The sequence below is a fragment of the Lissotriton helveticus genome, chromosome 4_1 (assembly GCF_964261635.1).
Source record: "Lissotriton helveticus chromosome 4_1, aLisHel1.1, whole genome shotgun sequence".
NCBI classification, from domain to species: Eukaryota; Metazoa; Chordata; class Amphibia; order Caudata; family Salamandridae; genus Lissotriton; species Lissotriton helveticus.
In genome coordinates this window covers 258,198,260-258,223,003 of record NC_136063.1, presented here as the reverse complement: position 1 = coordinate 258,223,003, position 24,744 = coordinate 258,198,260, and the positions used below count along the sequence as shown (strand labels likewise).

The 24,744-nt window shown below is 51.2% G+C and overlaps 1 protein-coding gene across 1 annotated transcript in view; it reads left to right on the top strand.

Moving 5' to 3' along the window:
- Positions 1 to 24,744, top strand: part of EFR3A (EFR3 homolog A) — a 1,274,477-nt gene that overhangs the window by 1,212,777 nt on the left and 36,956 nt on the right. The window contains exon 23 of the mRNA XM_078686747.1: positions 20,912 to 20,961. Coding sequence (XP_078542873.1) covers positions 20,912 to 20,961 — 50 coding nt within the window. The remainder of the gene's footprint in view (positions 1 to 20,911; positions 20,962 to 24,744) is intronic.

The window sequence follows — 24,744 nt, the reverse complement described above, 5'->3', positions numbered from 1 at the left end:
GAGCAGGATGGCCGGGAGGAGCTGACACTTTCACCTGAAGGGGCTGGGTTCTGTTCCCACACAAAGGAATATTTATCACCCTGTAGTGTGTCTGGAGCCAGAGCTAGAAGAGAGAACCTCTGTGCACTTCAAAGCTTTCTTTGAAGTCTCCCCCTCTTCAGAGGCACCACTTGGTATAAGTACTGGACCTCAGGCACCTCCAAATCCGTACACTCCTGGACCTTTGCCTACTCTGCCAGGAAGAACTCCTGTGCTGCTGAAAGGAATCCACACTGCTGAACTGCTGTTTTGCTGGACTCTACCTTGCTATGCTATTGCCTTGTTGAGCTACCTTGCTGCCTGCTGTTCTCCTGCCTGGTTGAGAAGGACTGGACCTGCAAAAGTTGAACCCAGAGTGACTCTAAGGGCTGGCTGGCTTGACCCCTACTCCAAGTCTCAGGGATATCAAAGACTTCAGCTACCTGCATCTGTACTCTGCAAGCTGTGAGTCTGTCCTGCCACATTGATTGTAAGCTTATGCTTCGGCCACCTAAGCTCTTAAACGGGGGTGCCACACAGCTCACCTTTGAGTTCTACTCTATTCAACATATCTATGGCCTTACTTGCCTCTTTGGTGGAGTCATTTGGTGTTGAAATAGTCTGGTGCAGATGACACACAATTGTTCCATTCTTTTGAGAATGGGTCCTTGGCTGTCCTAGAGTCCTTTATATCTTTTCTGGGGTCTGTACTGAAGTGGATGTGAGCCCACAAAAAGTGCAGACAGAAATTCCATTCTTTGGGCTTTCTCCTGCCCTGTGAGGGGAGAGCTGCTGGCCACCTATTTTGTCTCCTCCCCCTCTACTGGTGATTGTTTTGAGGGTTGAATTGGGTGTGAAATGTAATAAAAACCTCTCCTTCAGGTGGATGCGGAGGGTGCTCTTGTTTTGCTTTTTTGCTGGCCCTAAAGAAAATCGTTTTTTTCTTTTGCCTCTTCACTCCTATAAAGTCTTGGTCTATGCTCTTATCACCTGAAGACTGTATTGAGCTTTATATGAACCTTCTGTAAGGTGTCATTGAATGCGTGTGAGTGGTACCAAACCCGGCTGCTCAGTTCTCATTCCTAGCCCCTATCTCTCACCCTCTTTAGGCCTTGCATTGGCTACCAGTTAGGGAAAGGATAATGTTTAAATTCTTAGTACTTACTTATTAGGCCTTTATCTGAAAGAAACAGGTTAGTATTAGATTCCTTACCTTAGAATATCCCCAGGCGTCAGTCTGGATCCGGAAACTTTTGCGTAGCAGTACCCCTGCACGTCGGTAGGCGTCGTCTGCAGGCGTCCCCTGCGGCTCCGCGTCGTCGGCGTCGTGCGCCGTGATGGCGTCGCTGGAGTATATAGACGCCGCCTCCGCGCGCTGACGTCAGTTCTTCTTTTTTCCGCGCCAGTTAGCGCAGATCCGAAGAGCAGTACTCCGGTCTTTTGACCAAGTTTTTTGTTAACTCTAATCTTTCTTACGGTGCCGGTAGGATGCCCGGTTTCAAGAGTTGCGACGGGTGTGACCGCCTGATGTCGGTCACCGACCACCATCGACTCTGCCTCCGGTGTCTGGGCGCGGACCACGACGTGGAGTCCTGGTTCGACTGCCGGGCCTTGACTAGTAAAGCTAGGCGGGAGCGGTCCCGCAAGCTGCTTGAGCTCCGAGTGTCGGCCCCGCGTCGAGAGCGGTCCCGGTCCGGTCGGAGGTCGAGGGAGCGGTCGAGGGAACGATCGCGGAGCCGCCATGAGCGCTCCGGGAGTCGCCACCATTCCTCCGGTTCATCAGGTAAGCGACACAAGAAGTCGGGGCGTCGTCATCGTACCCCCGACGCCCGCGTGATGCGGCCGGGGGTTCGGGTGGCCCCACCCCCGCGGCCCCGCGTGGGTCGCCGACGCCGTCTGCCCCATACCCGTCGGTCCCTGGGGAAGGCGCGTCGCGCGAGGAGATTGAGGAGTTCCTCATGGCTATGAGGGCGATGTCTCCTCCGGCGGGGCCTACGGCGCCTGCGGGCCCGTCGGTCCCGTCTGGGGGCCCGAGCGGTTCGGGTGCTCCTGCCCCGACGCCGCCGGCGGCTCCGGCCCCGGCGCCGCTGGGCCCTTCAGGGTCGTCGCCGGCTGGTCCACCGGCCTCTCCGGCGCCGATTCCATTGGGCCAACCCGTGGTGCCGCCTCCGCGCGGCGCCGTGACTCCGCCGTCGGTTCCGGCCGGCGTCGGGTCCCCGGCGCCGCGCGGCGCCCCCCCCATTCCCTCTCTGACTCCTGACGTGGAGTCGGACCGGCATCGTCCGACGCCGAGTCCGGCGCCGTTGGGGCCCATTGGCTCCGAGGAGCCGGTCTATATCGTCGACCCGGACTACGGTGATGAGGACGAGTATGGTGAGGGTTGGGAGGGGTCTGAGGACCCTTTGTCACGAGCCTGCCAGTATGACGTGGACTGGGTAGGTGACTTAGGTGATGCCAGTGGTCTGGACGAGTCGCCCAACCCTGGGTTTGTCTCGTCTTCCCCTGTGGCGTCGGAGGCGGGGGCTGCCTATTCGGTGGTCCTGATGAGGGCTGCCAAGGCCTTGAGTCTTGAGCTCCCCGTCGCTAAGGTGAAACCTAACATTCTCACCGAAGTGTTTAAACCGCAGTCATGCCCTCAGGAGCCTCTGCTGCCGTTTAATGAGGCCCTGACGGATGTCCTTTTGGGCACCTGGTCCAGGCCCGCTTCCGGTGCACCGGTTGACCGGAACGTTGCCAGGCGTCACCGTCCGTGTTCGGACGACCCTGCCTTCCTCTCCACCCATCCCTCCCCGGAGAGTCTGGTGATCCAGGCCTCCACTTCCCAGTCCGCATTCCCGTCGGCCCCGCCCGATCGGGAATCGAAGCGATATGACCAATTTGGCAAGAAGGTCTTTTCGTCTTTGAGCGCTGGACTGCGGTCTTGCAATACCGCGTGCCTCTTGGGCCGCTACACCCACTCTCTGTGGGATACGGTCGCGGAGTGTCTGCCGCAATGCCCGCAGGAGGTGCGGGACAAGCTCAACCAGGCATTGGTTGAAGGCCGGGACGCGGCGAGGTATTCGATCAGGTGTGGTCTTGACACGACCGACTCGCTGGGACGGGCTATGTCCACGACGGTGGCGATTCGTCGCCATGCTTGGCTGAGATCCGCCAACTTCTCGCCGGATGTCCAGAATGCCCTCATGGACATGCCATTTGATGGCAGTCGCCTGTTCGGTGACAAGGCGGACAACGCGCTTGAGCGCTTCAAGGACTCCAGGGTCACGGCCAAGTCCTTGGGTCTTTCGACCCAGCGCCAGCAAACGGGTTCGTTTCGCCCCTTTCGTGGCCAAGGAAGGGGCGGTCCCACACGTGCTGCCAGCCACGCGCCGCAGAACGCTCCCCAGCGCGGTGGCGGCCGTGGATTCCGCTGTGGTGGCGGTAGGGGGCAGCGGCGAGGTCAGTCCACACCTCCCCCCGCAGCAGCCTCCAAATCTTCCTAGTCCGAGCTTTCGGGCTCACGTGACGCCAGTGGGTGGCAGGGTTCGACATCACCACTCCCGCTGGCGCGCGATTACATCGGACAGGTGGGTGCTGCAGCTCGTCCGAAGGGGCTACTCCCTCCCCTTCGAGTCCACTCCTCCAGCCATGCCACCGCAGAACCACCGTGTGTCGGGGGACCACTTGACACTTCTGCAGGAGGAAGTTACGGCCCTCTTGGCCAAGGGGGCCATCGAGCGCGTTCCTGGGCCAGAAGTAGGGTGTGGTTGCTACTCCCACTACTTTCTGGTGCCCAAGAAGGACAAAGGAGGCCTCCGTCCTATCTTGGACCTACGGAACGTCAACGGCTTCCTCCGGAAGGAGAAGTTCAAGATGTTGACTTTGGCTCAGGTCTTGGCTGCTCTAGACCCACAAGACTGGATGGTAGCGTTGGACTTGCAGGATGCGTATTTTCACATCCCCGTCCTGCCGGCCCACCGGCGTTACCTGCGGTTCACGGTAGGCCAGGAGCACTTTCAGTTTATCGTGCTCCCATTCGGCCTTACCAGCGCCCCACGGGTGTTCACGAAAGTGATGGCGGTGGTCGCAGCTCATCTGCGCCGGTTAGGGGTTTCAGTCTTCCCCTACCTCGACGACTGGTTGTTGAAGGCGGGCTCGCCCCAAACAGTCGTCCACCACCTTCAGATGACGGCAGACCTCCTGCACGAGCTGGGGTTTTCCATCAATGTGCCGCAATCACACCTGTGTCCCTCTCAAAAGCTCCTTTTCATCGGAGCGGTTCTCGACTCGGCGCAGTTTCGGGTTTATCCTCCGGAACGGCGGGTCCGGGATATTCAGGCTCTGATTCCCATCTTTCAGCCGTTATCCCGGGTTTCGGTCAGGTTGACGCTGCGGCTTCTGGGGCTGATGGCCTCCTGCATCCTACTGGTGCATCACGCCAGGTGGCGGATGCGGGCTCTGCAGTGGGACCTGAAGTTTCAGTGGGCCCAGCATCAGGGCAACCTATCCGACCATGTCCTGATCTCGGAGGGCACTGCGAGACAGTTGCAGTGGTGGCTTACGGACCGTGATTGGGTCAGAGGCAGATCCCTCTCCCTTCCCCAACCGGAGCACGTAGTTGTGACGGACGCGTCCCTCCAGGGCTGGGGTGGCCACTTGGGAGAGGCGGAGATCAGAGGCATCTGGTCTCCGGCGGAGTCCCGGCTCCATATCAACATGTTGGAGCTGCGGGCGATTCGCCTAGCACTGAAGGCATTCCTCCCCTTTGTCAACGGGAGTGTAGTGCAGGTGTTCACGGACAACACCACCGCCATGTGGTACTGCAACAAACAGGGCGGTGTGGGGTCGTGGACCCTTTGCCAGGAGGCTCTGCGCCTCTGGCAATGGCTGGAACGTCAGGGCGTGACTCTGACGGTTCAACACCTGGCAGATTCTCTGAACGCCAGGGCGGACGAACTCAGCCGTCGGTGCTCGGTGGATCACGAATGGCGTCTGAACTCGGACGTGGCGAACGGCCTCTTTCAGCAATGGGGAGAGCCTTGGTTAGATCTATTCGCCACAGAAGAGAACGCGCAATGTCATCAGTTCTGCGCGTTGGAGTTTCCAAGACGGCACTCGCTCGGCGACGCCTTTCGGCGCGAGTGGAGTTGCGGTCTGTTGTACGCCTTTCCGCCTATACCACTTCTGCCCAGAGTGCTGAAGAAGATCAGGCGCGACCGGGCCCAAGTTATCCTTGTGGCTCCGGACTGGGCTTGAAGATACTGGTATCCCGAGCTACTCAGCATGTCAGTCGGTCCCTCGATCCGCCTGCCCCTTCAGGAGGACCTTCTGTCGCAGCAGCAGGGGACGGTCCTCCACCCGAACCTGTCCAGCCTCCACCTCCATGCGTGGAGATTGAGCGGCGACAGTTGAGGCCATTCGACTTGCCTCCTGAAGTCTGTGATGTGATTCTGGCAGCCAGGCGTCCCTCCACAAAGTCGGTATACGCCTGCCGGTGGAACAGATTTGTGGCATGGTGCACAGCAAAGGCTGTGGATCCCCTTTCTGCCCCTCTTTCCGAGGTTCTCCTCTTCCTTCTTTCTCTTGCCCAGCAGGGCTCTGCTCTGGGCACTATCAAGGGCTACCTTTCTGCCCTTTCCGCCTTCTTAAGGCTACCTGATCAGCCATCTTTATTCAAGTCCCCTATTGTACTGAGATTCTTGAAAGGCATCACGCACATGTATCCACCTGTTCCGTTCGTGATGCCTCAGTGGGACTTGAATCTGGTTCTGACATTCTTGATGTGTGCTCCCTTTGAGCCGCTTCATTCCTGTCCTCTCCGTCTTCTCACTCTTAAGACGGCCTTCCTGGTTGCCATCACCTCTGCCAGGAGAGTGAGTGAGCTCCAGGCTCTTTCTGTCAAACCTCCTTTCATGTCCGTCCATCCTGACAAGGTGGTTCTTAGGACTAGGCCTTCTTTCCTGCCCAAAGTAGTTTCTGCTTTTCACATCGGGCAGTCCATCACCTTGCCCTCCTTCTTCCCGCCTCCGCATCCTTCAAAGGATGAAGAGCGGCTCCATCGTCTGGACCCGAAACGTGCGCTTTCATTTTATATGGATCGCACACGCCAGTTCCGGGTGGATGACCAACTGTTTGTTGGCTACGTGGGTGAGAAGAAGGGAAGGGCGGTGCAGAAACGAACCATCTCTCGGTGGGTCGTCCTGTGCATCAAAGCATGCTACTCTTTGGCTCGGAAGGAGCCTCCTGTTGGGCTGAGGGCCCATTCCACTCGGGCCACGGCGGCTACTACTGCCCTGGGCCGGGGAGTCCCTTTGCAGGACATTTGCCAGGCGGCTACGTGGGCCTCGCTGCACTCCTTTGCGAGGCACTACTGCCTGGACAGTCAAGTCCGGAGGGATGGCTTCTTTGGCCGTTCGGTCCTCCAGGACTTTCTGGTGTAGGTTTGTATTGGTTCGCAGACCCACCACCGGGGTTGGTATTGCTGGGGTATCTATTCTAAGGTAAGGAATCTAATACTAACCTGTTTCTTTCAGATGAACAAGTTACTTACCCTCGGTAACGATATATCTGTAAGAAACAGTAGTTAGTATTAGATTCGTTACCGCCCCACCCATCCTCCCCGTTCTGCGAACTGATACCTAGGGTTAAGGACATCCCTTTCAGGGCCCTAGTTTCAAATGGCACCAGTGTTAGTTCTCACATGGCTCTGCGTGTTCTGGCGCGGAAAAGCTGTGTGCAAAGAACTGACGTCAGCGCGCGGAGGCGGCGTCTATATACTCCAGCGACGTCATCACGACGCCGACGACGCGGAGCCGCAGGGGACGCCTGCAGACGACGCCTACCGACGCGCAGGGGTACTGCTATGCAAAAGTTTCCGGATCCAGACTGACGCCTGGGGATATTCTAAGGTAAGGAATCTAATACTAACTACTGTTTCTTACAGATATATCGTTACCGAGGGTAAGTAACTTGTTCTATAAGTCGACCCTACGATATCTGTCCAATAGATTCGGCCACTACATCCCTCTAGAGCATTTGGCTATTCTAATGCATTGCTGGCAGTCATTCCTAAAATCCATCACAAATTAAAAGCTGGATCATCCTTTTATTTCCTGGCTACTCAAGCATGGAATCTTCTGCAATTCATGCTTCAAAACACCCAAAATTTACTACAATTTTGCAAGCTATTAAAATTCTGTCTTTTGATTAACCATAAATGGTGTGGTGAGCATATTCCATTATCCTCCGTGCTAGAACACTCCCAGGAGTAGCTCCACTCTTTATAAAAAAAATTATCTGATAGATACTTCTAGCCGCCGATTATTTATCTTAGAATTATCCCCAGGTGTCTGACTGCATCCAGAAATTTTTTCATGAGCCCCTTGCGCACCAGTAGGTGACATTGTGCGGCTCCACGTGGCATCGTTGGTGTCGGTTGCTCCGGACATGACGTTTGCTGTGCCTATATAGGCGCCTCCCGGGCGCGTTGACATCAGTTCCTTTCTTTCCTTGCCAGTCAGCGCAGATCTGGCAAGAGCTACTCCTAAGTCACTTTAGGACTAAGCTTTTTTTTACATTTTGCCCTAGTCTTCTTGAGGTCTTACCTCCTAGTGTGGCAGAAAGCTGGCTTCAGCCCTGCGGCGCTTGTCACCAATGGGGATGGACCTGCATCTTGTTTTCCTCTGATGCTACAAACAAGACCATGATCCAAAGACCTGTCCTGACTACCGCACCATGCATCCGATGGCCTTGAGGGAGCAATCCTTCAAGTGCCTAGCAGCCGATCCAGTTTCCGGTCAAGATGAAGGTCCCGGTTGCGGAGTCCAAGGTTATGGTCGCATTTCTAGTGGAGCCATTCAGGTGTGTCTCAGTCCCACAAAAAGAAGTTGTTGAAGCATGCTTCGACTTTAACTCGTCCTTTGGTCTCCGTGGTTGAGCCAGCCCCCATTCCAGCTCAGTGCCTCCTTGCGTTTCCAGGAGCCGGAGCGACCAGGGCCGTACTGGCCATAGCGGGCACCGGGCAATCCCCCGGTGTGCTGCATGGGTGGGGGCCAGTTTTGTTACAGGGCTGTTTTTGCAGCATAGCTGCAAAATCTGTCCTGTAACAATATGCTGCAAAAACAGCCCTGTAACAAAATCGGCAGAAAACCGGCCCGGCAAAGAGCTTGGCAGGACCACCAAACCCCCCGAGTGGGGAGGGGGGGCCGGCCGAGCACTTTGCCAGGGCCGGTTGTGGTTCCCAGTCCGGCCCTGGGAGCGACTCCTGCTCAACTTCATGCCATGCTTCTCATATTTGAGAAGCCCGTTCCCTCTGGCATGCCTTCTGGCCACGCATATTCGAGAGGGGCCCCCACCTGATCCACGCCGGTGGCTCCAGCGCCAGTGGGGCCCCAGGGATCCACAGATGGATCTTGATCTGCGCTCGTTGTGACATGCTGATCTTCCCTTGTGCTGGTCTCGAGGCTGACACTCCTGGCGCCGACAGCTCCATACCCCTTTACATCCCTGACTCCAACATGGAGCCGGAGGATCTGGGTGAACCCAGTAAACTGGACACTTCTCCAGATACTGGCATGCTTTCTCACCATACCATGGCTATGGAGGAGGGAGCTTCATTGATTATGGTGTTGTGACAGGTGGCTGAGGTCCTGGACCTTAGTTTGCCCTTGGAGGCAGTCAAGACTAATATCTTGACAGAAGTACTTCAACTAGGAGTGTCCCCTTCCGACCCGCTTATCCCATTCAACAAAGGTCTTACTAATGTCCTGCTTGAGACCTGGTTTAAGCCCAACATGGGCTCCTCTAAACAGTACAATTGCCCACTGCCACGCTACGGGGGACCCCAAATTCTTCACAGAACACCCTACCCCGGAGAGCTTGGTGGTCCAAGCCTGCACTTCACATGTAAATCCTGGTGCATTCCCAACCTCTGTGTTGGATCGAGACTCCAAGAATCTGGACAGTCTAGGCAAGAAAATATTTTCTTCCAACATCATGGCATTGCAGTTGTTGAACACTGCATGCCTTTGAGCTGCTAATCGCATGCCCTATGGGATACGGTTGCTCAGATGCTGCCAACAATCCGGGAGGAGGTCCAGGCTGTGCTCTCCCAGGCTATTGCTGACAGGAGGGATCCAGCTAAGTTCACCATTAAATGTGGACTAGACACCACCGACTCACTAGGCAGAGCGGTTTAGTTCACAGTGGCCATGCGATGCCACGCCTGTCTAGCACTCATGGACATGTTTTTTGATGACTTCGGTCTCTTTGGAGATCAGGTGTATATGGTGTTGGAGAGATTTGAGAACAGAAGGGCTACAGCCAGGTCCTTGGGCCTTTCCATGGCCCCTCGTCACCCTCAATCCTCCTTTCACTCCGTTAGTGGCCATGGAAGGGGTGTGCAGCTTACTCGCCCAGCCACTGCAGCGCGCAACCTTTCCACCCTCTACATGGCAGTGGACACGGTACCTACCGGCCCGTGGTTCGGTTGGCCAGCGGTTGGATCAGAACACCATCCACCCTCCAGCAGCTACACCCTCCAAACCCTCCTAGTCTGCCCATTAACCAAATGGGCACCAAGTGGGGAGCACGATTTACCATTACCTGCGCCACTGGCAGTCCATAACCTCAGACAGGTGGATCGTGCAGATTATCTGATGGGCCTACTCTCTCCCCTTTGAGACTATCCCTCCCTCGATTCCAACTACTAACGACAGGCTGAGGGAGGACCACCTATTTTTTTTCCACCAGGAAGTGACACTCTTTTGGCATGGGAGCCATAGAGGGAGTGCCAACGCCAGAAGTGGGTTGTTATTCCCGCTACTTTCTGGTGCCCAAAAAGACGGAGGCCTTTTTCCTATCCTCGACATGTGCTGTCTCTCAACTTCTCCTTAAGCAGGAGAAGTTCGAAATGCTCATACTTGCTCAGGTCCTGTCTTGCCCTGGTCCCACGAGACTGGATGGCAGTGTTGGAGTTGCAAGACACATATTTCCATATTCTCGTCCTGCCTGCCCACAGGCGTTACCTGCGGTTCGCGGTGGGCAACGAGCACTTTCAGTTCACTGTGCTCCTTTTTTGCCTCATAGCCGCCACTCGGCTGTTCATGAAGGTGATCAAAAACATACAGTATGGTGCACCAAGTAACATTTATAAATCCAGATCTGCCACAAGCAGCAGTCGAAAGGCATCAAATGTCTGATTCTTGTATCAGTCTTTTGTTATTATTATTAACGTAGATATAACATTCAAGCAGCAACACGTTTTGTCCAAGACTGGACTTCTTCAGGGCAGAAAGCAACAGAGGCAGTGTCACAACTGGTAGTGTGAGTTTCTAAGTTATTCCAAGATCTCAAAACTACACTGCCATCATTGTATTCATCCAATGATGTAACATATAGTGAGTTATGATGCTCCTATCCCAGCCAGACATTTCATATAAGGAAATTCCAAAATATACACAATGGGGTAACAAACTCCAAACCGCCACACAGGTATCTATAGCCCATTGCCCTGGATTTATAAATGTTACTTTGTGCACCATGCTGTATGTTTTTGTTCATGTAGGCCCATCTTTTGGACTGCACCTTGACAGCAGGTGTTGACATGTGTGCACATTTGGATTATTTTCCAGTTTTGATAACATTTGGGGATATATAGAATAAGGTGAATGTTGTACTTTGGGTGTGCTGTCGTAGATTGGGTTTTGTTTACCAAGGTGATGGTGGTGATTGCAGCTCAGGGGTGCCAGCCGTCCCCTATCTCGATGACTGACTGTTGAAGGCAGGGTCGCTCCAGGCTGTCATCCCCCCTATCTCCAGCCTACAACCTACATTCATTAGTGCTCACTACTGACCTGCCAAAGTCACATCTGACTCCCTCTCAGATGCTCTCTTTCATCGGAGCTATCCTGGTTACGGTGCAGTTTCATGCCTATTCTCTCCAATGACAACGATACTGATGTTTCAGCCTCTATCCTCGATTTCAGTGAGACTAACTCTGAGGCTGCTGAGCCTCATGGCCTCCTGCATCCTGCTGGTGACACATGTCCGTTGGCATATGTGGGCTCTGTAGTGGGACCTGAAGTTCCACTGGACGTAGCTTCAGGGGAATCTCACCAACATGGGCCAGATCTCGGAGGAAACTGCGAAAAATCTGCAGTGTCTGTAAAGAACCACGATTGGGTCAGCATAAAAAAGGCCCCCACAGTGCGGGGGCTGAGCTCCTGGGGGCCTCTCAGCATAGTATCTTGGCCTGAGACCTCCAGAGTTGAGCCTCTCCATGTACTTTGCAGGGTGGGCCCTTCAAGTTTCGTTGCGCCACTGGTCAGCAGCAGATGCTTTACTCCTGGGATGGGGCAGCCATCTGGGAGAGGTGGAGTTCAGAGGACTGTGGTCTCTGTCGGTATCCAGACTCCACGTCAACCTGTTGGAGCTCTGAGCGATCCGAGCGACACTGAAAGCATTTCTCCCCTCCATCCAGGGAAAGCTGGGGCAAATGTTCACAGACAGCACCACTGCCATGTGTAATTGCAACAAACAAGGCAGTGTTAGTTAGTGGACCCTTTTCAAGAGGCCCTGCGTCTCTGGACATGACCGGAACAGCAGGGGGTATCCCTGGTGGTTCAACAGCTGGCAGGTTCACTGAACACCAGAGTGCACAACCACATCCGAAGATGCCTCGTGGATCACAAATGGTTTGTCCATCCAGAGGTGGTTCAAGGTCTCTTTCAGCAGTGAAGAGAACCTTGGTAAGATCTGTTCACCACTGACAAGAAAGCACAAATTCAGTAGTTCTGTGTGCTGGAGTTTCCGAGGCGGCTCTTGATCAGAGACCTTTTTCATCTCGAGTGGAGCACAAGCCTCCTGTGCACCTTTCCACCCATACCTTTCCTGCTCAGTTATCAAGAAGATCAGAAATGACCAGTCCCAAGTCAGCCTTGTGGCTCCAGACTAGGCATGGAAAGTCTGGTATTCTGTGCTTTTTAGCATGGACATCGGTCTTCCGATCAGGCTGCCCCTTCTGGAGGATGTTTTGTCGCAGAGGCAGGAGAGGCTACTCCATCCGAACCTGCCAACGCTCTGCCTTCTTGTGTGGAGATCGGGCGGTGACATTTGGCAGCTTTCAGCCTTCTTCCTTAACTCTTTGACGTTATCTTGGCAACCAGGCTTCCCTCCACCAAGATGGTTTATGCCTTCTGTTAGGCAAAATTTGCGGCATGGTGTACAGAGGGACAGATTGATCCCCTTTCTGTCCCCTTTTTTCAGGTTCTCCTGTGCATCCTTTCCCTTGCCCAGGAGGGCTCTGGCAGGGGATGGCTGAAGAGCCATCTCCCTGCTATTTCAGCTTTTCTGTGGTTGCCTGATCAGCCATCCCTTTTCAAATCTCTTGTTTTAAATAGGTTTCTGAAAGATTTACATTTGTTTCCACCTTCTCCCTTTATTATGCCCCAGTGAGACCTCAATCTTGTCCTGACACTCCTTATGTGCGCTCCCTTTGAGCCCCTGCACAATTGTCCTCCCAAGCGCCTTACCATCAAGACGGCTTTCCGGGTGGCTATAACATCTGCCCAGAAGCTCAGTAAGGTACAGACCTTGCCATCCAAGCCTTCTTACCGGAACACCTACCCAAGACAAACTCGTGTTTCATACGAGAGCTTGCTTTCTCTCAAAAGTGGTCACTCCATTTCACATTGGCCAATTCATCACTTTGCCTACTTTTACGCACCACCTCAGCCCTCCAAGTAAGAGGAGAGACTTCACCGACCAGACCCAAAAATAGCTCTGTTGTTCTACCTTTATTGCCCACCAGAGTACTGGGCGGACGACCAACCCTTTGTGGGGTATATTGGAGCGAAGAAAGATAGGGCTGCACAGAAGAGGACCATTTCACGATGGATCATGCTCTTTATCAATATCTGCTACGCATTGGCTAATAAGCAACCCCCTGATGGTTTATATTTAATCTCAAGGTTTTAGGGAGGCTATTCCACAGCTTTGCACCTAGACGTATCCTGGGGATGCAGGCCAGGTTTGCATTTTAAGAGCGAAGGGGCGTAGAGGGAATGTAGTGAAAACCCTGTTTTGTTAGATAGCCTGCACCTACTTTATGGAATGACTTAAAAAAGATGGTTAGGGCTTTGAAATCTATCTGTGCTTTTATGGGGTGCCAGTGAAGGGATGCAAGAATCTGAGTCATACTGGATCTAGGTTTAAGTTTGCTGAAGGCTCTGGCTGCTGCGTTCTGAATCCCTTGTAAACGCTGAATCAGAAATTTGGGATGGCCCAGGTACAGTCAGTTGACATAGTCCAGTTTTGTAGTTATCATTGCCTGCACCACTATCTTTCTGCTCTCCAGTGGGAGTAGTAGCAAGAATTTTTTGAGCATGCAAAGTATGCCAAAACAGGTGCCAGTGAGATTCTGGATCTGAGAATGCATGGAAAGGGATTTATCTATCTTGATTCCCAAGTTTTTTGGTTTCTCCTTTTCAGCAGGAGGTGGTGGAAGATCATCAGGCCGCCAGGCGCTCCATTCCGGAATGTCTGGGCATTAAAAAAAGACCACTTCAGTTTTATCTGAATGACACTTTAGCTGATTATTCTTCAACCTGTTAAACACCTTTATTAAACAGGTCCTAATCCTTGCCCCGCCGAAGTCTGAGCCTTTTTCCCAGGTGAAGATCAGCTGAGTGTCATCAGCATAATAGACGACCGTGGCACTCTCTTCCTCTACCTTGGATGGAAGGGGGGATGGGTAGATATTAAAGAGGGTGGGGCTAAGGGTGGAGCCCTGTGGGACACCCACATCCAAGGACGGCATTGGATATGAGAACGGACAGAGCCAGATGGTCTGAGATCTCTTTCCCAAGAAGGAGGACAACCATTTCAGGGCCCTCCCAAACAGGCCGATGTCTTTGAGCCTGTTTAGAAGCCTGACAAGTGGGACCGTGTCAAAGGCCGCTGACAGGTCGAGAAGTATCAGAACGGCCTTGCCGCCCTGATGCAAACTGCCCCTAATGAACTTGGTCACCTCGTGCAAAGCTGGCTCAGTCCTGAAATTGGCTCTAAAGCCGGACTGGGATTCGTGGAGAAGCTTACCGTCTTCAATGTGTCTTTGTAGGGCCTTGTTAACATGCTCCTCTAGTGCTTTAGAGAAGGCTGAAAGCAGAGATATTGGCCTGTAGTTGGCTGGGTCCGTCAGGTTGGCGTTGGCTTTTTTTTAAAAGTGGGAGAAACTTAGCGTGTTTCCATAAATTTGGCATAATACCAGAGTAGAGGGAGGCATTGAAGAGCTGATGTACTGTAGGGTTAATAGTGGGGGCTAGTAAGGCCAGGATGCTAGCTGGGGAAGGGTCGGACGGAGAGCCTGACTTAATGTTTTGAATGAGGGACATTGACTCTTCCAGCTGGAGCTCCGGAAAAGCGTGTAAAAGAGGAGGGATCAGGTTTTGAAATGTATCATTTGTACTATGATAGATGGCCAGCTCGTCTTCTGAGATGTTGGAGAAGGCTTGTTGGTTCAGCGCGATCTTTTTATAAAAGAATTGGGCAATCTGCCTTGACCATTCTTCAGTGCATGGCCCTTCGGCTAAGTCGGCTCTCGTGAGGTGAAGGATTTCACTATCCTGAAGATATCTTTACTTTTGTTTAGGGAAGTATCAATCTTTGTTTGAAAAAATTCTTTTTGGCTGTTTTTACCTTGGAGTAGTGGGTTTTTAGGATTTCCTTGTAGACCTTCTTGTCTTCTGGTGAGTAAGATTTGCGCCATTTACGTTCCATTTTCCGACAATTCTTTTTACTGGTTCTAAGGAGATCACTAAACCAGGGGGCCGACGCAGCCAGCCTCTTAGAGGGGCGGATAATAACTGGAGCTGCTGCCTTGAAATTTGTACGAAGCCAGGAACCTAGTTGAGAGGCCCCTATATCAGGGTTTTTGGATAGCTCTGGTAGGGAACATCCTAGGGCATCAGCTAGCTTTGGAATGGATATCTTATGAAAGGCTCTATAGTTGGAAGTCTTTTCCCCAGCGGTCGCCGAAGAGGTAGCGCCAGAATGGGGTATATCGAATTTGAGAAGAAAGTGGTCGGACCAAGAAATAGGCTAAGGAGGATCAGCAGATAAGTTAAAATTATGAAAAATTTGGTCGAGGGCATTGCCTTTCTCATGAGTAGCCAGGAAAGTGGCTGTGGTCATCTCAAAGATCGGACCGGTTTTCACCAGGGTAGTCGCTTGGGGATCTTTCGCATTATCCATATGGATATTGAAATCCCCCAGGATCAGACAATCTTTGTATTTTAAGGCCAGGGCGGCTGTGGCTGAATTAAGTGAATCAGAACCTTATGGGAAACTGTTGCGCAAGTGCTGCCACAAGTGCTGCAACAGGTCCTGGAGGAGGCCCAGGCCATGCTCTCCCAGGCAGTGAAAGATGGGAGAGATGCAGCAAAGTTCACCATTAGCTGTGACTTAGATACCACTGGCGCACTGGGTATCAGTTTCTGTGACGGTGACCTTATGGCGCCACACCTGGCTGAGAACATCTGACATCTCGGATGATGTTTAGGCTAACCTCATGGACATGCCCTTTGACGGGACTCATCTTTTTGGTGAAAAGGCCGACACAGCTTTTTAAGGAATCTCGTCCTTAGGCCAGATCTTTGGGCCTCTTGGTTACACTTTGTGGCCAGTCTGCCTGTCGTTCCTTTCATGGCAATGGAAGGGGTTATCAACTGCGTTAGCCCTACCCCAGCCAACATCCTTCACAGATTTCCCAAATTGTGCGAGGACGTGGATCATTCCGATCTCGTGTGAATGGTAGCCAGTAGTCGTCTGCCACTCAGCCACCAGCAGCTGCAGCCTCCAAGCATTCCTAGTTTGATTCTGCAAGACCATGCCACTCCAGTGGGAGGGAGAATTCAACATCATCTCCTTCGCTGGAGGTCCATAGCATCAGACAAATGGGTCTTGCAGATCATTAAGAATGGCTATTCTCTTCCCTTTCTTTCTTTTCCTCTTATTTTACCACCATCTCAAAAACGGCTGGCAGAGGATCATCTAATATTACTCCGAGAAGACGTTTCAGCTCTCCTGGCCTAAAAAGCTATAGAGGAGGTTACGATTTCAGAAATAGGCAGTGGTTTTTTCTCTTGCTACTTTCTGATACAGAAAAAGAACAAAGGTCTACGTCCTATTCTGGACCTCTGGACCATCAATCTCTTCCTCAAAAAAGGAAAAGTTCAAGATCCACATGTTGGCTCATGTTTTGCCCTCCCTATACCAAGGAGATGCTGGTAGTGTTGGACTTGTCAGACGCTTATTTTCACATTCCCATCCTACCAGCCTACAGGTGTTACCTGCTGTTCAAGGTAGGCCACGACGAGGACTTTCAGTTCACTGTGCTCTCCTTTGGCCTTATCAGCGACCCTCTGATGTTCATCAAGGTGTTGGCGGTAGTCACGGCTTATCTGCACGGCTGGCTGTTGAAGGCACCTTCACCTGAGGCTGTCATCTCCCAACGCCAGACTACGGCGGACCTTCTACATTTGCTGTGGTTCTCTATAAACGTGCCAAAGCCACACCTGACTAATTCTCAAACACTCCCTTTCATCTGAGCTCTTCTGGATGCACTGCAGTTTTGGGCTTCGCCTCCCGATTAGTGAGTCCAGGATATTCAGGTTATGATACAGAAGTTTCAGCCTCTATCCTGGATTTCACTGAGAATTACTCTAAGGCTGCTGGAACTCATGGCCTCCTGCATCCTGTTGGTAAATCAAGCCAGATGGCATATACCAGCTCTGGAGTTGGACCTGAAGGTTTAGTGAGCTGACTATGAGGGGAATCTTTCTGCCATTATTTAGATCTCAGAGGGAACTGCAAAAGACCTGCAGTGGTGGCAAACCCATCTCCGTTAACCGACCAAATCTCACAGTAATGATAGAGGCATCACTCCTGAGTTGGGGACGACCGTCTGGGAGAGGTAGTGATCAGGGGACACTGGTCTCTGGCTGAGTCGGGGCTCCACATCAACTTGTTGGAGCTTCAGGTGATTCAGCTAGCATTGAAAGCAGTTCTTCCTTCTGTCAAGTGGAAGTTGGTGCAGGTGTTCACTGACAACATAACCGCCATGTGGTACTGCAACAAGCAGGGCAGGATGGGGTCCTTGCCCCTTTGTCAAGAAGCCCTCTGGATATGGCTGGAACAACAGGGCATGACCTTGGGTGGTTCAACACCTGGCAAGCTCTCTGAACGCTGGGGTAGGCAAACTCAGCCGGCGATGCCTAGCGGATCAGGAATGGTTTCTCCAGTTGGAGGCGGCGCAGGTCTGATTCAGCAGTGGGGAAATCCTAGGTCAGATCAATCAATCAATCAAAGTACTTGTAAAGCATGCTACTTACCCGTGAGGGTCTCAAGGCACTGAGGGGAGTGAATGACGCTACTGCTCGAAGAGCCAGGTCTTGAGGAGTTTTCTGAAGGCGAGTAGGTCTTGGGTCTGCGGTAGGTGGGTAGGAAGGAAGTTCCAGGTCTTGGCGGCGAGGTAGAAGAAGGATCTGCCGCCGGAGGTTGTTCGTTGTATGCGGGGAACAGCGGCGAGGGCGAGGCTGGCGAAGCGGAGCTGGCAGGTGGGGGTGTAGAAGCTGAGGCTGCTGTTCAGGTAGGCTGGTCCGGCGCTGTGGAGTGCTTTGTGTGCGTGGGTGAGGAGCTTGAAGGTGATCCTCTTGATCTGCTCACCTCTGAAGGGAACGCACAATGTCAGCAGTTTTGCATGCTTGAGTTTCCAAGGCGGCTAGCGCTCAGGTTGCTTTTCGTTGTTAGTGGAGCTCAGGCCTCCTGTACGCCTTTCCACCCATACTACTTCTGTCCAGACTTCTTAAGAAAGATGAGGCCCAAGTCGGTCTTTTGGCTACAGACTGAGCAGGAGAGTTTGTTATCCAGACCTTCTTCGAATGAGTATCGATCCTCTGTTCAGGCTGCCCTTCCTGAGAGTATTCTGAATACACAGCGGGGGAGCGAGCTCCACCCGAACTGGTCAACTCTCTGCCTCCTTGCTTGGAGATTGAGCGACAGCAGTTGATAGCTTTCAACCGCCCTCCCGAAGTAAGTAAGTTTATCGTGGCGGCCAGGCACCCCTCCACTAAGACGGTATACGACTGCCATTGGGAAAGTTTGTAAATTATTGTACAGAAAGGTCTATTGACACTTTCTGCTTCTCTAGCTAATATTATTCTTTTTATTCTTACTCTTTCCCAGCTGGGCTCCACGATGGGTACTCTCACAGGTTATCTTTCTGCTCTGCTGTTTTCTTGCGGAATCGGACCAACCATCCTTATTCAAATCCCCTACTGTAAATAGGTTTCTAAAAGGGCTTTTACATATGTTCCCACCTATGCCCTTTATCATGCCACAAGGGGATCTCAATTAAGCCTGGGCGGAAAACTACGCTCGCATAGTTTACATAACTACGCGCTACACGAATTGCACATAGCACAGTGCAAAAACTCGTAGCGTAGCGTGCATTTTTTGCTTGCACGCGGTCCTCAACGTCAAGTTGGCGACCGCGAGCGGGCAAAATGACATCCCAGGGCGACTTTTTGATCGTTCACTTTCAGCAACATCAAGTTGCCGATCGCGAGCTTGGAAAATAAACCTCCCGGCGAGATTCTCAACGCAGGGAGGTCAAGTTTCTCATTGCAAGTGATCGCGAATGCTCGTGACCGCTCGCGATGAGAAACTACCAGTCCGCGTAGCTCGCGTACTGCGAAGTGCACTTTGTGTAGCTATGTGTAGAGCTATTACGCGAACTACGCCCAGGGTAAATCTCAATCTGGTTCTCACATATCTCGTGTGCTCCCTTTGAGCCTTTACTTAATTGTCCCCTCCAGCTGCTTACCATAAGGACAGCCTTTCTGGTAGCGATAACATCTGCCCGGAGAGTGAGTGATTTGCAGGCTTAGTCATCCAAGCCTTCCTACCATAGGACATTCTTTGATAACGTGGTGCTTCGTTCCTGTGCCTCATTCCTTCCAAAAGTAGTGTCCCCATTCCATTTGGGTCTGTCGATCAAACTGCCCACCTTTTTTGTTCCTCCGCATCCCTCTAAGGAAGAGGAGTGTCTCCATCACCTGGACTCAAAAAGAACATTGTCATTCTACCTTGACCGCACTGAAGAGTTCCGGGTAGACGACCAACTCTTTGTGGGTGAGTGGGAGCTAAAAAAAGGTTGGGCAATGCAGAAGTGAACCATTTCATGCTGGGTCGGTATTTGCATTAAAATCTGCTACACCCTGGCTAGAAAACAGCCTCCGGAAGGTTTACAAACCCATTCTACGAGGGAGGTGGCTATGACCACGGCGTTGGCTCGTGGAGTGCCAATCCTGGACATCTGCCAGGCTGCAATGTGAGCTTTACCACACACGTTTGCAAAACACTACTGTCTGGATGGCAGGTCTATATGGACGGGCATTTCGCCTGCTCAGTCCTGCAGGACTTTTTAGTCTAGTAAATCTGTTTGCAGCCCACCGCCAGCAAGTTTGGCTGGGTATTTAGTCAAAGGTAAGGAATCTTCAGCTAGAAGTCTTTATCTGATGAACAAGTTACTTACTTTCGCCAACACATTATCTGGTAGAGACAATATGTAGCTGCAGATTCCCTACAGACCCACTCATGCCTCCCCACTCTGCGGACTCATTTATAGGGCTAGGGTTGTTCCCCTTTACAGGTCCCTATGTTTTGACACACATTATTCAGTTCAGTCCATGGCTCTGCGCTTCTGGCGTGGAAAAAGTAAAAAAGTCGCTGGGTGGCGCCTATATACGTCACAGCCGACACTGGTGATGTCACGCGGAGCTGGACGGAGCCGCCCGACGGCACGCAGTGTTACTGCTCACGCAGAAAGTTTCCGGATCCAGTGTGATGCCTTGGAAATTCGAAGGGAAGGAGCCTGCAGCTAGATATTGTCTCTACCAGATAATGCATTACCGAAGGTGAGTAGCTTTTCTTCAGGTAGGCTGCGAGCACTTTCAGTTCCCCTTGCTCCATTTTGGCCTCACCAGTCCCTAGAAGCAGCCCTCTGAATGCCTGCAGGCCCAATACACTAGTACCAAAGCTGCTACAATGGCCTTAGTAAAAGGGGTACTTGTACTGGTTATCTCCCAGGCTGTGCCGTTGGTTTCTGTGCATATTTGGTCCGGCTGGAAGGCTATTTCTCCTGCTTGGTTCTGTAGGATTTTTTTTATCTGAATTCACTCCTCAGACCCTCCGCCTTTGAGAAGTACTGCTGTGGTATCTATTCTGGAGATAAGAGATCTTTGGTTAGAAGTGTACATCAGAAGAAATTACTTTTCTATGGTATTAGTGGTGGATACTCTACCTAACTACAGATTCCTCTCTAATAAAATCCTGGTTCTGTGTACTGGCTTCTTTTGCATCTAAAAATGGTTAAATTATGCAAAGTAGGTGTTAGTGACCGATGGACAAATTAACTGAAAGAACTTTACAGGAAAATGTTCACGGAGAAACACGTGTCAGTTGCATATTGATGTAAAATGTAAAATAAAACAATGAATGACACTGATTTCAAACATTGGAATGTTATGAAACATGTTCTATGGTGTTTCTGTGCGGCTCCTGGTAATGACATAGTATGTACCATATTTGCACTCATTTAGACTGTTTTGAGTAAATTGGTATTTCGAAAGTGATTTTGTATGCATTTCAATATTTACTATAGAACACTAGTGCACAATGTTGTGATCACTGTTGCTGTATTCATTTTCACTTTTGAACTTTATATTTCTTACAAAACAACCACTATTTTCCAAATTTCTGATTCGTGCATTTTCTCCACTTGTAATGTACAGGGCTAACTAACATTCATATTTTTGATTTGCATTTCAATTAATTATACTGTTTTTCTTTTCCCTAGGCGAACATGCTTCATGACAAACTGGCACAGATATTGGAGTTAACTATAAGGTAAATAAATAGTTTCTATTAACCTCATTAAGTACTATTAAGTACATTATCACCACAGAAGACGTCCACGTTATGAACCAGAGCAGTAAGAATCTAATTGGCAACAAACATGAAAATCCCAAGCAAATCATACTTAAAACTTAGATTCTAATTTATTTAATCAAAATCATATTTTCTAACCACAAGATATATTCATCATCGTTTGCGACACCTGGACCATTCTTGTGACCCAGATGTCATCCAGTAGGCTTTTGCTGCCACTCGGTCACCATGCACCTCTGTTTACCTGCAGCTGTAGATCCCATCCTAGGGGCTAGAACTTCTGTTGTACAGGAATACACACTTAGCTGCCACTGAACATTGTTTATTTTAACCATGATTGCAAAGGTGTAACAACAGACTCTAGTGGCAATGCATAAAAAACTCCCCACTAGTCGCTAATCTCTCTTGTCGGATATCACACCTATATTGATTAACTACTTGTAACCATTCTAAGTTTTGATATATTGTTAGCTTTTATTTTAGGGGCAATATCAGCATCATGAGATGCCTAAGCAATATGAGAAACAGTGAGATCCGGAACACTTGCACTATTTGCAAATATTGCTGATTTTTTTCAACTGCCTTGTTAACAGTAGAGGCAGGATGAATTGATCCTGGTCACTGTAATACTAGCCTTTAGCTTTCAATCAACAAACCTATGCTTTTCAGAACTTGCAGTAGTTATTCATATTAGAATAAATTAAACTGCAGCAACTAAAATGCAAATCAAAATCGGTCAAAATCGACTAATATCGACCTAAAATAATTAAGACTTGATAGTTATACCAAGAGAGCTGCAATGGATCTGGTCTATAAATAATTAAATCTCAATGATGAACAAGGCAGAAAGCTTTATCAAGGCGTGGGGTCAAATCCATAGCCAAAGCCATTGCGCTTCTCCAAATGGTTTGGATCTGTAGTAATATGTGGGAAGTGTACTTGAGCATTTCACGTCTGTTTCATCATTCCAAATCACTTTTTAATGTTCCAGTCCTCTTGGTATTGCAAATTGATGAAGCTTGATGCTTCAAGCCAGAGGGCAGAACACAGAGCCAAATGGAGTAAGGTATTTGAGAAGGTAGTTTGAAGCTGTCGAGCTGGGTTCAAATGTCTGAATCAGCCATTCAACCCTGTTGTGGTCCTGTGGCTGAGAACTGTTAATCTCTGATATATCGTCTTCACTTTAAGAAAATGTTTCAATGGTTTTGACAAGTTTTTGCAAATCTTCAGGTCAGTGTTTATTCTCTGGGGCCAATGTAAGTCAAGGGCATTTATACAATCCTCTGACAATTATTACTGTTGTTCACAGAAGCACAGAAGCCTTGCACCAATGCGCTTAATTGCCACAATCTCCTGTTTGTGTTTCAGACAGTATCAAAGTCAATCCTTACTCTCATAGTGTGGTTTGCAGTAGAACCCTTAGATCACTTCTTTTGAAAGCAGCTGACAGCAACAAGTTTTAAAACAATATCTAATTCGTACATTCTCCAGATCATGGACCCCAGTGCAAGCACTCCTGAGGGTTTGAGCAAAAGGAGAATGGGCACCTTGAGTCCACATTGTATGGTAAAATACAACTGCAATCAGCGTTCAGAGTTTGGTGCCACCTGCTGGACCATTGTTATCTCCGCTCCCTTACTGCATCTCAGGTGTTTTTCTGAAACACAAAGGTTACTTTTAAGGGGGGCATGGCCAACACACCTTGAAAGTGCTCCTGAGCCGGCTTCGCCTTCTCCCGCTACTATCTGCCATCATCCTCTCTACGTGGTGGAGGAACCCATCCCTGCAGCAGACTGTGCCCGTGTACCTTGCCATTTCCAGGCTTGAGCCCCGCTAGATCGGGGGCCTGAGGACATGGCCTGCCTCGACTGCACATCCTTCTTGGGTCGGCCTGGACTGCGACAGTACGGGAAGAATACGAGGGGTGCAGGCTCGTGTCCCATCCTAGTGAGCCAGTGACCGCATCGCAAGCAGTCGAATAACCTGCAAGAGGCAGGCATGCCCGTTTCTGGGTCCCCCGACTTCCCAGGTGAGCTGTGGTGCAGCATTTTCCTCGGTTGGCTGGAGGAGAAGGAGGTGGACAACCAGCCGCGGAGGTACGCCGTGAGGCAGACACCACTGTGATGGGAGAGAGAAGATCCTGTGTGGGCCGGACACGCCCATTGCTAGACCGACTGTCTTCCTGGCCCCGCTAGAGAGCAGCGTTTCCTGCGATCGCGGGCTGAGACAGAGACGAGTTGCCGGCAGCAAATGAGGACAGGCCAAGGAACTCTCGCTTCGAGAGATCACGGCGGCCATCCAAAGAATCAAGGGCACTTTAGAATCAAAACTGGACTCCATAGTGGCGGAGATGTCACTGATGAAGGCAGAGATCAATAAGGAAAAAGACTAACTCTGTGACACAAGACAGACAGTTGTGGATATCACTAAGGCCACTCAACAGCTCCAGAAACAGGTCACTTCCGTACTTAAGGACAATGCCACCATACAGGCTTGTCTGGAGGACATAGAAGGAAGATCCAGACGAAATAATATCTGCAAATTGGGGATTCTGGAGAGAGCAGAGGAACCCAGCACTGACCTCTTTGTTGAAAACTTCAGCATCACTGTGCTTCTACACAGGGGTCTATCAAAATTCTTCTCAGTTGAGAGATTGACAGCAACTGCCCCTAGTCCGGGCATGCCCCCTCACACCATTATTGCATGCATCTTCAATCACAGAGACACAGATGCAATTCTGCAAGCAGCAAGGCGCACTCCAGACCTGAAATTCGAAGGGGCAACCGCTACCCTGACTTTACCTTCAGGGTCCAACAGTTGCTGAGGTTTTCATGGATGTCAAGAGAGCTATGGAACTGCAACATCAAATACATGATGCTTTCCCCGTCCAAACCTAAAGTAATAGCAGAGGGAAAAAGTGTTTTTTTGAATCTCCAGAGGCAGCACAGGAATGGTTGGAGGGCTGGCGCACTTCAGGTAATCAATCAATCAAAGTATTTGTAAAGTGCACTACTTACCCGTGAGGGTCTCATGGCGCTGAGGGGGGAGGGGGGGCGCTACTGCTCGAAGAGCCAGGTCTTGAGGAGTCTTCTGAAGGTGAGTAGGTCTTGGGTCTGCCGGAGGTGAGTCGGGAGGGTGTTCCAGGTCTTGACGGCGAGGTAGGAGAAAGATCTGCTGCCGAAGGTCGTTCGTTGGATGCGGGGGACAGCGGCGAGAGCGAGGCTGGCGGAGCGGAGCTTGCGGGTGGGGGTGTAGAAGCGGAGTCTGCTGTTCAGGTAGGCTGGTCCGGTGTTGTGGAGTGCTTAGTGTGCGTGGGTGAGGAGCTTGATGGTGATCCTCTTGTCGACAGGGAGCCAGTGTAGGTCTCTCAGGTGAGGGGTGATGTGGCTGTGGCCGGGGACGTTGAGGGTCAGTCGGGCGGAGGCGTTTTGGATGCGTTGTAGTCGACGCAGGTGTTTGGCTGGGATTCCTGCATAGAGTGCGTTGCCGTAGTCCAGCCTGTTGCTGACGAGGGCCTGTGTCACTCTTCTTCTTGTTTTGGTCGGGATCCACTTGTAGATCCTGCGGAGCATGCAGTGGGTGTTGTAGCAGGAGGAGGAGACGGCGCTGACCTGCTTTGACATGGAGAGGGAGGAGTCGAGGACGAATCCTAGGTTGCGTGCCTGGTCGGTGGGTGTCGGTGCTGTTCCCAGCGTGGTCGGCCACCAGGAGTCGTTCCAGGCTGAGGGGGTGGGTTCAAGG